Source organism: Caretta caretta, chromosome 10 (genome assembly GCF_965140235.1).
Source record: "Caretta caretta isolate rCarCar2 chromosome 10, rCarCar1.hap1, whole genome shotgun sequence".
Taxonomy (NCBI): Eukaryota; Metazoa; Chordata; order Testudines; family Cheloniidae; genus Caretta; species Caretta caretta.
The window spans coordinates 65213865-65230926 of NC_134215.1; the positions used below are offsets into that span (position 1 = coordinate 65213865).

At 39.5% G+C, this 17062-nt stretch overlaps 2 protein-coding genes across 5 annotated transcripts in view; both read right to left on the reverse strand.

The window, feature by feature from the left end:
* Positions 1 to 1624, reverse strand: part of SHC4 (SHC adaptor protein 4) — a 64906-nt gene extending 63282 nt beyond the window's left edge. The window contains exons 1-2 of one of the 2 annotated variants that reach the window (XM_048867518.2): positions 1471 to 1521; positions 1137 to 1165 (exon numbers count right to left, since the gene is read on the reverse strand). The gene's annotated coding sequence lies outside the window, so the exon portion shown is untranslated. Of the gene's footprint in view, positions 1 to 1136; positions 1166 to 1470; positions 1522 to 1596 lie in introns of those variants that run through there. The other variant, XM_075133116.1, reaches the window with a different exon arrangement.
* A 3246-nt stretch (positions 1625 to 4870) lies between these two features.
* The window catches only part of SECISBP2L (SECIS binding protein 2 like), a 55110-nt gene continuing 42918 nt past the window's right edge, over positions 4871 to 17062 (reverse strand). For all 3 annotated transcript variants that reach the window (XM_048866317.2, XM_048866319.2, XM_048866318.2), the window contains exons 17-18: positions 10624 to 10843; positions 4871 to 9418 (exon numbers count right to left, since the gene is read on the reverse strand). In XM_048866317.2, coding sequence (XP_048722274.1) covers positions 8745 to 9418; positions 10624 to 10843 — 894 coding nt within the window. In that variant the 3' untranslated portion in view covers positions 4871 to 8744. The remainder of the gene's footprint in view (positions 9419 to 10623; positions 10844 to 17062) is intronic.

A 17062-nucleotide genomic window follows, 5' to 3' on the forward strand; every position in this document is an offset into this window, starting at 1 on the left:
GCTCCACAAGGGAGCAAAGTTCAGCAAGAGCACTACACAGCTGGGGCCAATTCAAAAGGACATGGGAAACAATGATTTCCCAATAACCACCACTTACTCCTGCATTGGCATTTATTTGATATTATACAGGCAAAGTACCACCCTTGCTTAGATTTGACCATTAAAATATGCATAATCTCTTAATTAAAATACAAGTTTGAGAACACCCAAGCACACATACTGAAAAATACCTCAGTGGAAACTAACCTTTCCCAGTGGCCAGGCAGCTGTGCCGGTGATGACTATCTAGCCAGTGCTGGAGAATTTATTCCCAGTGCAGAGGACTCATCTCAGCACCTCCCCATGTTCCTGAGGATCAGCATATGTGCTATTTTAGCCCTGGGATTGGGGTTGGTTTAAGGCACTGTAGATACTTAGGGGATCAGAAAGATCACTGGAATGGTAGGGAAATTTTAGAGACTGCCGTGTTTTTCCTCTTTTCATTCCCTCTGCTCCTGTAGAACCATTCCCCTCACCCCATCCCTCCACAGCCTTGTTTGGTCCAAGAGAATTCTTTACACCTCCTGCCATCTGGAGCAGCCTTTCCTTTACTCCCAAGCAGCAACTCACCATCTGTTTAAAAAAAACTCATCAGGCAAGATTTTCAAAGGCACAAAGGGAAGCCTGGCTCCCAATGCCCATTGAACGTCAATGGGAGTTGAAGCATAACTAACCTGTGCCCCTTTGACCAAAAAAAAAAAAAAATCATCACCTCATGAGAAAACAATTCCCCCACCCCCACTCCCTTGCTTATATCTTTACATTCATTTTTAAAAATCTGTGTGTTTTAAAGCCTTTTCTTGTAGTTTGGCTGAAAGGTGCCATCCAAAGAGAGAGCTCTTATGTTGAAAATATTTTTTAAAATACACCACAATAGCACAGATTGGGAAGTACCAAGCTGTTAAAAGATCAAATGGACTAGCACAGCGGAGCTCATGGTTGCTGTGTAACTGTGATAGCAAGAAACAAAGAGCCAAGTACACAGGATGAGAGGAGGAAGCATTATAGAAAAATTAAAGCAATCACACCACACACAGCCAATATACTTTTTATATTATAAGGCATGAGAGCCATGCCTGCATGCATGAGGTTATTACCATAGCCTCCAGGAAGTCTCCAAGGGAACCTAAAGACAAAACAGCACTTTTGTAAATATAACTACGGGAAGCGCAGCGTGCTCCATTTCCTCTGTTTGTCCTCGTGTAAGAGCAAGTCTGGTATCAGCGTTCCGTGATTACTAGACTCCTCTTTGCTCATTAAAGTACTATCCTTGGGAACTAACCTCATTACAGATAGCTGGATATTTTAAATAATGTCCAGATGGACACCCGCACACATCCGCTTGTCAAAGAGAATGTGTATTAATGACTTCTGCACTGACAGAAGGTATCAAGTAGCTGTCAAAGGAAAAGGTTAAATATAGCACTTAACTGCATAATTCTGTTTTGTCCAAATTGTACAGCCAGGCATTCCAACTTGTAAAGTTCCCTCCTGCATTTCATAGTTAACTTCTCAGCAATCTAAGGAAAGAAACCAGGAGGAAAACCAGTTAGTTACCTGTTCCGTGTCTTTCTTCTGAGGAAGTTGAGCACACACACAAAAAAAAGGAGGTACCAGAGTTATACAAATAGTTTTCTAATTTGCCTACGTAGTGGCTGAAAAAAAAAATATGAAAGAAAATCCAATAGCTAGCCTCTGTTGCCTAACTATAGCGGGATTTGAATTGGTGAGCTCTTCACCACACACCTCTGACATGCCAATTTAAAAATTCTCATGCCAAATTCTCAGCTTTGTCAATACAATAGTGCTGCTTAAGATACTAACTCAGAAGAGTTTGGTAAAACAATTCTGCAAGAGCTAGAGCTGGCAGCTGGTCACGGTTTTTAGATGAAACAGAGTACTATCCAAGTGAGAACTGCTTTGCTCTTAATATTGCTAGTGAATTATTTTGGTTCTTTATGAAGCATTTGCAGGTATTCAACCCTAAACCAGCATCAATGCCTACACACCAACCTGTTCCCCACACACCCCCAAAACAGTACCTCTCCGGCAAACCACTATCATGTTGAAAGCGAAAGCTGCATTACTGCAACATTATAAGGGAGAATTTACAGAGAAATTCAGAGCTCTTGTTCCCATAGCGCTGCCACTTTGCACACAGTAATACAAAAGAGTCAGGTGTACGAGGTGTAATTTAAATACTTTCATAGGTAGAAACATACAAAAATGTGGAAGATTTCTTGTTAATATGGGAATAACTTGCTCCCCAACTTCTGAATATAAAGTGTTTCACCTATAAAAGGTGTATTATGTAGTTCTACCCTGCCTAGGTTTAAAGAAAAAGAAAGGCACCAGCATGGATAGTGCATGCATGCTGTCAAGTAATATCATGTATTTTGTTATGATGATTGTTAATGAACATTCATTAAAATAAATTCTAGTTTCTTGGAATGTGAGCCCTTAAGAGCAGTGGTGGGTCAATGCTTTGAGTTATTCTTTGAAGTACTGGGATACTTGTAGTAGATGTCTCAGAGTGTAAATTCAAACATCTAATTAAACAGGTATTTGGGTTTTTTTAATGGCCATTGCAAATATTTCAGTTTGGTGCTCCAATCTGGAATTGCATTCTCAGAGCAATGCTGAAAGACTAATCGGAAGTCATGTTTTGGTTTTGTTCATATTTCATGCCCCGATTTGATTATTTTCAGAATTTTCTCAAAAATGTTATTCTCACTGAGGACTAAACTGATGGGAAGTTTGGGCTTTAATTTGTAACATTTTGAGTTATCTAAATAATTGTCTTAAACTATGGAAATAGTGTGGTAAGTCATAATGGGCCAAATAGTCTCTGGGGACTTTCCAAAATTAACCTTTGGGTTGAGAACATACATGAGAAATTTCAAAGCATTGTTTCTGCAGAAAGTTACAGAATTTGAAAATTAGGCTTTATAATGGAAGTTCTTTCAAAAGCCATGAAAGAAGTGCAAGAGAAAAACTACAGTATGAACTTGATTTTCTATATATAAAATCATTAATTAAATTAATGTTGTACTTCAAATCTCACAGTACATGGGAGTAGCAACACAAATGGCCCACCTTGATCATCATGCACATTGTAGGGAGAGTGGTCACTTTGGATGAGCTATTACTAGCAGGATAGTGAGTTTGTGTGTGTGGTTTTTGGGAGGGGGGTAAGGGGGTGAGAGAACCTGGATTTGTGCAGGAAATGGCCCAACTTGATTATCATGCACATTGTGTAGAGAGTTGTCACTTTGGATGGGCTATCACCAGCAGGAGAGTGAATTTGTGTGGGGGGGTGGAGGGTGAGAAAACCTGGATTTGTGCTGGAAATGGCCCAACTTGATGATCACTTTAGATAAGCTATTACCAGCAGGACAGTGGGGTGGGAGGAGGTATTGTTTCATATTCTCTGTGTGTATATAAAGTCTGCTGCAGTTTCCACAGTATGCATCCGATGAAGTGAGCTGTAGCTCACGAAAGCTCATGCTCAAATAAATTGGTTAGTCTCTAAGGTGCCACAAGTACTCCTTTTCTTTTTGCGAATACAGACTAACACGGCTGTTACTCTGAAACAAGTTAAACTCACTTCAACTCAGCAGTTCCAATAGCTGAGGTGAAGTGAGCAGTTGTGATGAGTCACTGGAAAGTTAGGAGCTCCCCACATGCAAGCTGCACAAATTTTCGAAAGGATATTTAGCACAGTATCTTCAGTAATGCAAGCATAAAGATCTAGGCAGAGGTTAGATAAATGATAATATAAAATCCCATGTGTTACCACACTATGGTACAAAAGATGACAATGTTTGGCGACGTTGACATTATGTGCTGCTTTTTTTTGGTCCCTTTTACTCCTAAGCAGCAAGTGAAATTCATCTTGGAGCTTGCACACCCAGTTTTATTTCAATTCCAAGACAGTGACATTGATTAGTTCCATTGCAGGAATTTCTGAACAGTGGTAGATTTTACATACTGTATATAAAACCTATATTTTGCCTTCATGCCATGATGATAATGCCAAGACACGAGCAGATTAATGGGACCTGTTAATGAGTATCAGCTTTTTTTTTTTTTTTTTTTTTTTTTAAAGTGCCTTGCTTTATTTGTCTGGGTCACACTCGATGATTGATTGTATGCATTCAAGGCCAACTTTACTTCATCCTGAAAATGTGTAGTTCAGATTTAGGATTTGTCTTTAAGATGCTTCTGATGCTTTTTTCAAATTTGTAAGTTCCAAGAGTTCTACTAAAACTACACTTATACAGAGAACTTCTGCAAAGGACTGAAGAGTTTTTACTTAAGTTTTCTTTTCAAATTTGTAAAGTGACCAAAATGTATGTCTCCTATGATACAAAACCTTTAAATGGGTTGTTTTACCTGGAAACATTTCAAGTGAAGGAAACCAAAGAGAATCAACCAAGTGACTGTCCCAGTAATGAACTCTGCACTTGGGAACAATGTCTAGCTAGTATATTGTTTACTTCCAAGGAGGCAAACTGTAGAGATACCATGCATACTACCACCTGGTGGACAAGCTACAGAAAAAATACTGACAGGTTTCAGAGTAACAGCCATGTTAGTCTGAATTCGCAAAAAGAAAAGGAGTACTTGTGGCACCTTAGAGACTAACCAATTTATTTGAGCATGAGCTTTCGTGAGCTACAGCTCACTTCATACCTGCCAGGAAAAGCAGCAACAAATCTTCATACTTAACCAGAAGTACTAGGCAGCATATGGTGCTGGTGAAGTTTTGGAACAGACATGAAATAAGGCCATTGCAACTGGTAAATGAATATATCACTGTAGTAAGAGAGATATTTCTACAATCACTTTTATTAGTTATGGAAGAATCCCCACTAGTATTTACATAGTGCAAAAAAAGCTATTACTCCAAAAAAGTATGGTAGATAGAACAATTATCCTTCATACAGCAAAAAAGAAAACAGAACCCTTCATCTTTTATTTTATAATAATTTTCTACTGTTTAACCTAAGTGTTGCTACAAATGTTAAGACATTAAAGATTAACAGTTTGTCTTATTAGAATCTATTAAAAATATATGAACCATTGATGAACATTTAGAAGGTGGGCTGTGCCAACTGTGTTGCTAATTTCAGTGTTATCACTCAGTATAAATTTCACGTTAGACATTCTTACATTTCATTGCGTGTGGAAGGGACGGCTAAAAAACCCCACATAGGCTGCATCTATGGCTTCCTTCTGCTGGTTTTTGTTTTTGTAAACAAATCTTCACACTGAATTTTAATGATTAAAATACCATCAACATTAAAATCAACTGGATATTTTGATTAGTTGGCACAACTTCACAGAGAATACTTAATGACAGTTTTAGCAAACAGCAGCTTTTCAAACAATAAAACTTTTTTGCATTCATATTTAAAGTAATGTTATTAAAATTTAAACTTCATGTTAAAGAACTGGACTGAATCATGTAAAAATCCTCACCCACATAAGCATTAGACATTGCCCACCTTTATGTTAAGAAATCATACAAGTGCATTATTGAAGAACATTTTCTGTCGTTTTTTAATTTTAAAAATACGGGACAAATCCTGCAGTCATTGTTTGGTTCCAATCCTGCAAACACTTTCACAGGTGTTTAAATTAAGCGTACCAATCGGTCCGCTGATATCAGTGGAACTACTCATGTTCCCAAAGTCAAGTATGTAAGTAAGTATTTGCAGGGCCAGGGCCTTCCTCCTTATTCAGACAAAAAAAAAAATAATTATTTGGTCTGATGAAGGACTACGTTCTCCAGATTTTTTTCCCCGAAATTTATTTTTACACAAATCCTAGAAGTGTTATATAAAATAATTTCTATGCATAGTCATCTCTATCAATTCATTGTAAAGATGCCCTACAACACATTATTTTTCATGTTTTGCCAGATGCATGAAATCTATATAATCCAATAGTCTTTGAAAGAAAAAAAATGGATATTTGTTTTCTGAATAATCTTCACAAAAAAACATATCTATATTCATATAACTCCAGAAACATCTGTTTTTTGGAGTATAACAACCTGTATAATAAATTGTATACTTTTTATAGTGAAATAGAAATCCATCTACTACAAAATAACCTATCGGAAAGGTTATGCTTTTTTATTTCTGTTGCCGATAGAAACAAGATTACCACAAGATCAAGATTATACCTCTTAAGTGCTGCACATTGCAAGGAACTTCCCTCATTTTAGATGCAAATGGACCTCTTCCCAGACGCACAGTCATTCCATTCGCAATTATATCTCATTCTCATCTTATCAAAAGGAAATGTTCTAAATGGATGGTTTCCTTTAGTCCATTTTGGTTTGCCTCTCTAGAGGTGATCATTCACATTTCCAAAGATTCTCCTTGTTTGCTGGCAAAGAGAGGTACTAGATGAGCTGTATCATCTTTAATGAACTCATAATATACTTATGAAATCTGTAGCAAAATTACAATTCAACAGTGGGTTGAAGATTATAAGTAGATTTCCTGTTTGAAGTAAATGTCAAATATTAAAATGACTGTCCAAGGTCAGAAAAGACAAAGAAGAAACCTTTGTAATGCTACTACCTCAAGATCAAGAGTTATTTGACTCACTGGCATGGAATAAGGAAAAGGAAATGTACAGATGATTATAGTTTTTTGTAATTCCATTTTCCATTTTTGGAAAATCTAGGTCAAATTCTACCCTTCGTGTGCACATGATCTTAGTTGTTGACGGAAGCTGTGCTTACACATCCAAGGGCAAACACTGATCCTCTGTCAGCAGTTCAAACCCCTATCATTTCCTAAATGAATAAACCTTTCAGAATGTATGCACAATAAAGTCTGCAGTACAGACAATTGGGGTTAATATTTAGGAGGCATCATTCTTTACTCTTTGTATTCCTATCAACTGTCTGTTGCTAATACCTAGGAAGATTATATAATGTAACTAAGAACATGACAGGACAGCCAGCTGCTTTCTTCAACAATGTCCTGCATAGCATTTGCTATGTCTACAGATACCAAAGTGTTATTTACATAATACTCAAACTCTTTGTTTCCACAATGCTTATTACCAGTTGAAAGACAGGACTAGATATTTCCTAAACCTGGAGTCTGATTTTCCCAGTGCAACATGAAATATCAGTATTACAAATACTAAAAAAGTGCTGGTCCCAAGTTAAGTAAACTAAGTGTGCAACTAAAATGTCCATTTATTTTGTGTTACTGAAAGTTACCTTTTAAATGGAAGTGGTCTAGAATAATGATGTAGAATTAAAACAAATCTATCTTTGTCACGAAAAATTGTTATTCATGAAAATGGTTCTTTGGCTACTCTTATAGTCAAGTCCTCGGTGCTGATGACTTCAATACATTTATTGCCAGTACTGGACAAAATTTAGAAAATTCAGACTCTTGGTGTGCAAGGATTAGACATATACTCCATCCCCAATCTGAAGTAATTTCATCTCCAGATAATGGATTTAATTTCAATACTAGGAACAAACGGAGATAATTCTATGGCAGCTTATTCATTTCTGGCTTTTTTTTTTGAACCACTGACACCTCTCAGAACTCCAAGGCACTTTCCTGCCTTCCCAGAACAACTACTTTACTACTCTAGAAGTCAACTACTAGGCTGCTACAACTGAGGAACAAGAGTTCACATTCTCAGTGAGAATTAATCCTGAAATTGATCCTGAACTCAATATAAAAGTGGCCAGAATCAAAGCATGCAAGAGAACACAACAATACACTTAGCTATTGTATCAGTCACACTTACTGTTAAATACTCAGATCACTTTTGCCTGTTTTATTTAATGTAAATAAAATTATGCATATCAGCATTCCTGAGGTAAGTGAAAGAATAAGGAAGCAGTCAGTTATGAAGAACAACATGGATGGTGGTCATGGTTCCCTTACTGTGACTCTGCAAACAGTGATTTTTTTTTTTTTTAAAGTATTTCATTGGAAAAAAGCAAACATACATTAACTACAATTATTTTGCTATTGTAGTTTTGGGTTAAAGTTATTCTAGCATATTGTAACTCTCATTACAGTCAGCAGCTTTTGCAATATACCCTCACCAACCCAACTAAAAAGCTGCATCTGTTCTAGCATACGAATCATGCACACATTTCTCAATCTCCTCTTCCTTTTGACTGCGAGAAAAATGTTTTTGGATTTTTCTGACTTCTCTCTACAGAGAAGCCAATTTTTTTTTTTTTTATTATTTCCTGGTATAATTAGAAAATTATGGCCAATCAGGTTAAAATGATTGGGGTAACAGCAATGCAAAATGTTGGTAACTGTTGCAAGTCTTAAAACGTAGATCAGCTCATGTGTTGAAAAAAAGATAAACAGTCAAATTTAAGAAGACTTTTGCTTACAATTGGTCATTTATAAATAGTTTCTCCGTTTACAAAAGCAGCTCAAGTGAAGATCTATTATTAATTGAAATTTTTACATAGATGGTTTCAATTCTGGGAAATACACAGATACTGATTAAAAGCTAAACTATAGGTTTTAATGAAACAATTAACAATAGACAGCTACAAATATTTGTTGTGAATTAAATACATACATTAAATGTTAAACAGTGCAAAATGTTGAGATGAAGCACACAAAGTAATGGCTGCAACCCTTACAACAGTTAGTTATAATTTTAAAGAGTTCCTGAGTTTGTACTTATTTTTACAACACGTAATTGGAATCTGTGTGTTCTTTATTCAGAGAATTGCTGATTGTGGGTTTATGTTGGGCATTATTTGCATGCTTGTCAGTTGTCCATTCCTCACTATCAATTACTGGATCTACCTGCTCAGGAGTTTCTCTCTCTTCCTCTTCACTTTGTTCTGCATTGTCTCCCTCTGCACCACTAAGGGTCTTCCCAAGTTGAAGGGTTTCCATAGTTCTTTGGGTCTCTGAGACCCAAGATTCAATTCTGCTATTAAGTTGAACCTCTACTGATATAGGTTCATGGGTGTAATCCTCATCATCTTCATCGTCATCCTCCTCCTCTTCTTCAAGCATTCCTGGTACAAGAGTACTGGTGGTACTGGTCATAGAGGAATTTAAAAGATCACGACAGCTGCCATCCAAAGATCCTGTCTCTGTACTCTGCTGTGAGGCCCACTCCAGATTGTCATCTGGCTTCACCTCCTCTTTGTCACTTGGCAAGGATTTTCCATGACTTGCAGTTGAGGTAGTTCCAGTTGTAGCTGTAAGCGGATGTTTATTAACAGTGGCTTTTTCAATTTGAAGACTACTAGATTTTTCTGGTGCAGTGGTCTTAAATGAGGACACTCTCTCATTTTCAGAGGTTTCTAACCCATCAGATGTTTCCACCATGTTTCTCCAGTTTGTTTCTGCAAATCAAGACACCACAAGCTCATCAGAAAACTGACAGCTTCGAGAGTTAAAACATTTACACAATTAAAACAAAATCCTAAGATCCTGTTCAAGTAAAAAGCATAAAAGGGAGACATGTGCACGTAACACTATACTTGTCCAAACATGATCACAGTGAACAACAGTTCGAAAAAAATCAAGAGCAGAAAAAGCTGTGAAGTAAAGTGTTTCATGCTTTAAGAGATTCTCAAACACATTTTGTTCCGAAATCAAAAAGGTGTTGATGCGCTTGCCTCAGCACTACACTCAGGCAGAAATGGCACGGCAGAGGGTGTGCGGGGAGACCATGCAGCGCGGTTTTACTGTCAGTGCCAGAATCCCATGGTAATTTGCCAAAATAGTATTAATCATCATCCTGCTGGTGTTTGTTAATAACTGTTGAATTCTGAACAAGAAGTTAAAAAAAGCAACCTCAAAGGTAGATCATAAAATTAAAAAAAACCCACACTCTCCAAGTAATCAAGGCATTATTTTGAGTAAAGGGAATGCTCAGGAAAAAAAAAAAATCAGCAATTCTATTAACAACTTGGCCTGGGTTAGACAAGTATTTCATTCTTAACTAGTACTATCCCAGCTGTTAAACTGTGTGTGCTTAAGACCTGATGCATAAATCAATCTTGTAGGTTGCTCAGACCATGACAACTCTTCAAAACCCTTCACTGGCTTCCCTTCAACTTCAACATCAAATTTAAGCTAACGGCTCCAGTCTTCAAAGACCTAAATAATTTAGCTCCCGTCTACCTCTCATCTCTTCACTTCCCCCGTCATCCCCCTTCATTCTGCCCTATACACACACAACTCCCTGTTCAGACCTCACTGCTGGCCTTCATATACCAGCTCAATACCATGGAGAATCCTTCAGCAACTGAAGTGATCCCCCTGCGGTTAGCTTTAGGGTTGCTTTGCATCACAAAGTATTTGGAACACATCTGAGAATTAAGGCAAATGCCATTATTTTTATGTGGTCAGTTCTAGAAGAACTTCCCCAGAAGACTACTGTCTCACCCCAAGAGCCAAACCAATTTTGGATCACAGTCTCTGAAGTGTAGAATATATTCTAGACTGGGAAGTATTGGGAGAATTTTTTTCTACCTATAGTTTAATATTTATAGTTATTTCCACTTTATGTTATGTAATAGAAATATACATTTTTAATACTTACCATATTCTTTCTCATTCACTTCAGATATGGGCTCTGAAATAACACTACAGAATGAAATAGCGCTTGCCGCAGAGGGATTACGAGAATGACCCATGTGATGGGGTGCCTTCTTAACATTCTTTAAGGCCTCTTCTGCCTGTTCCTGCTCCATTGATGCAACCATATCTCTGTAAGCCTTTCTGGCCTCCTCAGTCAGCGAGACCAACTTATTAAACAGGCTCTAAATAGGAAGACATTTTCAAATTTGTTAGTTTCTTCATGAACATTTTCACTTGACACATTTTCCCTTTTATTAACAGGTCCTGTGCATGCAACCCTAAAGCCTGTCTAGTCAAAAAGAGTGTGCCCTTTATTTTGGGCAATCAGTCATGCTCTACGTTTCGTTTTAAGGATGCCTCTGCATTTACACAGCTCAAGTTTTTGCTGGGGGTATTTCTGATGAAGCACGGGTAGGAGGGAAAGAACACAGCCATCCTGCATTGTTTGCAGACTCACAGGAAGCATTCACTCAGCCTAAAATCCCAAATGATAAAACTCAGTCTTGCAGTTTTTAAAACAAAAAACAAAAAACAAAAAAAACCCACTAGTTACTAATTTTGGTCATCTTAAGCCTCTTTGGTCTCACTGCTAGTCTTTGCTTCCCAATGGCACAGATCTAATCAGGTTTTATTTTGTGCAATGATTAATAGGTTTGAGCCTATTATATTATGGCACATTTAGATATGGATTATCTCCCATATAAAGCCTATTACCTTTTTCAGTGGGATGTCACAACATCCTACAACCCAGGCTTAGCAAAAAATGGAATCACATGTTCAAGGAAACCTCTGATTAGAATAGCAGTCTTACTTTTGCACCAAAGAAACCACCATAAACACTTGGAGCCAGTAAAATGAATATTTAATGAAGTTTTCCATTACTGACCCGCACTTGATATTGAATCTCTTTCCAAATATACGTTAGAACAAAAGATGAATGACAATTTAAGTATTTAATGGACACTTCCTTCCTTAGCAGGTAAAGGAAGGAACATGATCTAAAATTCAATACTGTCTGTGGCTAGCTGTTTTAGCACACTCATTGCTGGTAATTTTGTTTCCACCCCATCAATATCTGTTTTATTAAAAACTTTACATCTTGAGAAAAATATTGTTAACAGCTTAATTGTTAAGTGGTTTAAGTTACAGTACATGCTACAATACCTGAAATAAGTCCAGTTAGGCAGAAATAATTACATGCTCAATTTCAAAGAGTAACAATGTACAATTAAACAAACATGCTCAACACAAATTGGTTGCGTTACACATAACATTAACAGGTACATGTAATGTCGACAACAAACTAAGAATCCTTTATACTTTAGTCAAAATCAGAAGACAGACAGGTTAACACCAATAAGTGCCACCATTTCTATTATTGTGAGGACAAAGTGCTGTCACCTCAGCATCTTCAACTCCTTGATGCCAGCATTCATGGTGCAATTGATGAGGTGCCTGTCAAAAAGTCCAGGCCTCGGGCATCAAGAGCCATCAGTAATCCTATAGCTTTAATCGGGGATATGAAAAGCCTGTTCCATTTCCCCATGCCACACACTCCATTCTACCCAGAGAATACACAGCCAGTGGGATTATGGGGGTAAGGAAGGAAAGTAGTCTAGAAATCTGTCACTGGCAGGGGTGCAGAAATGATTTTTATAGTGGGCGTGTGGAGAGCCATTGAACCAAACTGTAAACCCTGTACATGATGGAAACCACTTCAAGCAGCAGCACCCCCAGTTCCAGCACCAGTACCTGTTAGAGGAGACTGGCTTCCTAGAAAGTTCTGGCAGGTGGCAGGAAGGAGGAGGAGGGTATCTGATTACATATAGCTCTACAAGGAGTAGGAACAACTCTTCTTATTTTTCAGTCTACCAGGTGCTAAATTTAGTAGGTGTCTGTTTCTCATTCCAACTGTTGTAAATGTGAAAGCTGCTGATCATTACTGTAAATGGGTGATTTGATAATCACTAAAACCTAATGACCCAAAAATGGATGCTAGGGTTCATATAGGGAAGATTGTGTTCCTACATCTGAAAAGAGAACGTTCAAATACTGTGCCCAAATTGCTGAAGATGCCATGCAAGAATGCATATAGGCTTTTCTGTTTGCTCAGAAAATGAAAATAAAATGAAACGATGGGAAAGCTTCAGGATGACTGCCTTTGAAGTACATGGGTGTTCAGTGCACTATGCAAGCCTTATTTAGAAAGTAGCAACACCTAATATAGTCCTAACACGCATTGTGGAAGTTTAAATGTAACCATCCGCCACCTTATGGGTTGGTTGACTGAAAAAGGATACATATACCCAAGCTTCCCAACACCACTTACGCGAACTCATAGGAAGACTGTCTCTCTACATTTGCATCCAACTACTTTAAGTATGGTGAAACTTACACAAAGAATGAGGGTGAGGAGGACTTTTGATCAGATAGTAGCCAATGGTCTATATAACAAGGGACTACCAGAGAGGTACATTAAAGGTTACAAAAGGAAAGGAAATGTCAGAGTGATATGGTCAGACTGCAAGATGAAAAACTCTGTCACAGACTCAGACATCTGACCTAATTTATTTAATATAGACCCAGAAACCCAGGACAAAACTAAAAAGTTATTCAAAGGAGGTGAGACATTTCCATTACCAAGTCTCCTTGTTCTGAGCTCAACCCATGACCCTGATAGACAACATAACCAATTCAAGCTAACAATCAATTCAGGCTAACAAAAATTATGCTAATTCAACTTCTAGATGGAGCTGCTATAAGGTGGGGGCAAAACTGGTGGGATAACCGTTCCCAGAGAGTAGTTATCATTGATTCACAGGTTTCAGAGTAGCAGCAGTGTTTGTCTGTATTTGCAAAAAGAAAAGGAGTACTTGTGGCACCTTAGAGACTAACCCCCCCCCCCACTCTCCTGCTTAATAGCTCACCTTAAGTGATCACTCTCATTACAGTGTGTGTGGTAACACCCATTGTTTCATGTTCTCTATGTATATAAATCTCCCCGCTGTATTTTCCACTGAATGCATCTGATTTGAAGTGAGCTGTAACACATGAAAGCTTATGCTCAAATAAGTTTGTTAGCCTCTAAGGTGCCACAAGTACTCCTTTTCATTGATTCACAGTCATACTGGAAGGGCATTACAAATGGGATCCCGCATGGATCAGTTCTGGGTCCCGTTCTATTCAATATCTTCATCAACGATTTAGATAATGGTATAGAGAGTACACTTATAAAGTTTGTGGACAATTACCAAGCTGGGAGGGGTTGCAAGTGATTTGGAAGATAGGATTAAAATTCAAAATGGGATGTATTAGTACAAGAAGTAATTCTTCCACTCTATTCCACTACACTGATTAGGCCTCAACTGGAGTATTGTGTCCAGTTCTGGGCGCCACATTTTAGGACAAATTGGAGAAAGTCCAGAGAAGAGCAACAAAATGATTAAAGGTCTAGAAAACATGACCTATGAGGGAAGATTGAAAAAACTGGGTTTGTTTAGTCTGGAGAAGAGAAGACAGAGGGGATATGGTAATAGTTTTCAAGTACATAAAAGGTTGTTACAAGGAGGAGGGAGAAGGATGGTTTTTCTTAAACTCTGAGGATAGGACAAGAAGCAATGGGCTTATATTGCAGCAAGGGAGGTTTAGGTTGGACATTAGTAAAAACTTCCTAACTGTCAGGGTGGTTAAGCACTGGAATAAATTGCCTAGGGAGGTTGTGAAATCTCCATCATTGGAAATTTTTAAAAGCAGATTAGACAAACACCTGTCAGGGATGATCTAGATAATACTTAGTCCTGCCATGAGCATGGGAAACTGGACTAGATGACCTCTTGAGGTCCCTTCCAGCCTTATGATTCTATAATTAATCTTGAGTCATTCCCCCCCCCCCCATCATCATCTAGCTTTAAAATGGAACAATCACATTTATACCCCAGGTTTCAGAGTAACAGCCGTGTTAGTCTGTATTCGCAAAAAGAAAAGGAGTACTTGTGGCACCTTAGAGACTAACCAATTTATTTGAGCATAAGCTTTCGTGAGCTACAGCATCCGATGAAGTGAGCTGTAGCTCACGAAAGCTTATGCTCAAATAAATTGGTTAGTCTCTAAGCCCTGGTCTACACTAGGACTTTAGGTCGAATTTAGCAGCATTAAATCAAAGTAAACCTGCACCCGTCCACACGATGAAGCCCTTTATTTCGACTTAAAGGGCTCTTAAAATCGATTTCCTTACTCCACCCCTGACAAGTGGATTAGCGCTTAAATCGGCCTTGCCGGCTCGAATTTGGGGTACTGTGGACACAATTCGATGGTATTGGCCTCTGGGAGCTATCCCAGAGTGCTCCATTGTGACCGCTCTGGACAACACTCTCAACTCAGATGCACTGGCCAGGTAGACAGGAAAAGAACCGCGAACTTTTGAATCTCATTTCCTGTTTGGCCAGCGTGGCAAGCTGCAGGTGACCATGCAGAGCTCATCAGCAGAGGTGACCATGATGGAGTCCCAGAATCGCAAAAGAGCTCCAGCATGGACCGAACGGGAGGTAAGGGATCTGATCACTGTATGGGGAGAGGAATCCGTGCTATCAGAACTCTGTTCCAGTTTTCGAAATGCCAAAACCTTTGTCAAAATCTCCCAGGGCATGAAGGACAGAGGCCATAACAGGGACCCGAAGCAGTGCCGCGTGAAACTGAAGGAGCTGAGGAAAGCCTACCAGAAAACCAGAGAGGCGAACGGCCGCTCCGGGTCAGAGCCCCAAACATGCCGCTTCTATGATGAGCTGCATGCCATTTTAGGGGGTTCAGCCACCACTACCCCAGCCGTGTTGTTTGACTCCTTCAATGGAGATGGAGGCAATACGGAAGCAGGTTTTGTGGACGAAGAAGATGATGATGAGGTTGTAGATAGCTCACAGCAAGCAAGCAGAGAAACCGGTTTTCCCGACAGCCAGGAACTGTTTCTCACCCTGGACCTGGAGCCAGTACCCCCCGAACCCACCCAAGGCTGCCTCCTGGACCCAGCAGGCGGAGAAGGGACCTCTGGTGAGTGTACCTTTTAAAATACTATACATGGTTTAAAAGCAAGCATGTGAAAGGATTACTTTGCCCTGGCATTCGCGGCTCTCCTGGATGTAGTCCCAAAGCCTTTGCAAAAGGTTTCTGGGGAGGGCAGCCTTATTGCGTCCTTCATGGTAGGACACTTTACCACTCCAGGCCAGTAACACATACTCTGGAATCACTGTACAACAAAGATTGCAGTGTATGTTTGCTGGCGTTCAAACAACATCCGTTCTTTATCTCTCTGTGTTATCCTCAGGAGAGTGAGATATAATTCATGGTCACCTGGTTGAAATAGAGTGCTTTTCTTCAGGGGACACTCAGAGGAGCCCATTCCTGCTGGGCTGTTTGCCTGTCGCTAAACAGAAATGTTCCCCGCTGTTAGCCACAGGGAGGGGGGAGGCAAAATGCAACCTTGTAATGAAAGCACATGTGCTATGTATGTAATGTTAACAGCAAGGTTTACCCTGAAAAAGAGTGTAGCCACTGTTTTATAAAATGTGTCTTTTTAAATACCGCTGTCCCTTTTTTTTTCTCTCCACCAGCTGCATGTGTTTCAATGATCACAGGATCTTCTCCTTCCCAGAGGCTAGTGAAGCTTAGAAAGAAAAAAAAACGCACTCGAGATGAAATGTTCTCCGAGCTCATGCTGTCCTCCCACACTGACAGACCACAGACAAACACGTGGAGGCAAATAAGGTCAGAGTGCAGAAAAGCACAAAATGACCGGGAGGAGAGGTGGCGGGCTGAAGAGAGTAAGTGGCGGGCTGAAGACAGGGCTGAAGCTCAAATGTGGCGGCAGCGTGATGAGAGGAGGCAGGATTCAATGCTGAGGCTGCTGCAGGACCAAACCAGTATGCTCCAGTGTATGGTTGAGCTGCAGCAAAGGCAGCTGGAGCACAGACTGCCACTACAGCCCATGTGTAACCAACCGCCCTCCTCCCCAAGTTCCATAGCCTCCACACCCAGACGCCCAAGAATGCGCTGGGGGGGCCACTGGCCAACCAGCCACTCCGCCACAGAGGATTGCCCAAAAAAAAGAAGGCTGGCATTCAATAAATTTTAAAGTTGTAAACTTTTAAAGTGCTGTGCTTAAAGTGCTGTGTGGCATTTTCCTTCCCTCCTCCACCACCCATCCCGGGCTACCTTGGTAGTCATCTCCCTATTTGTGTGATGAATGAATAAAGAATGCATGAATGTGAAGCAACAATGACTTTATTGCCTCTGCAAGCAGTGATCGAAGGGAGGAGGGGAGGGTGGTTAGCTTACAGGGAAGTAGAGTGAACCAAGGGGCGGGGGGTTTCATCAAGGAGAAACAAGGAGAACTTTCACACCGTAGCCTG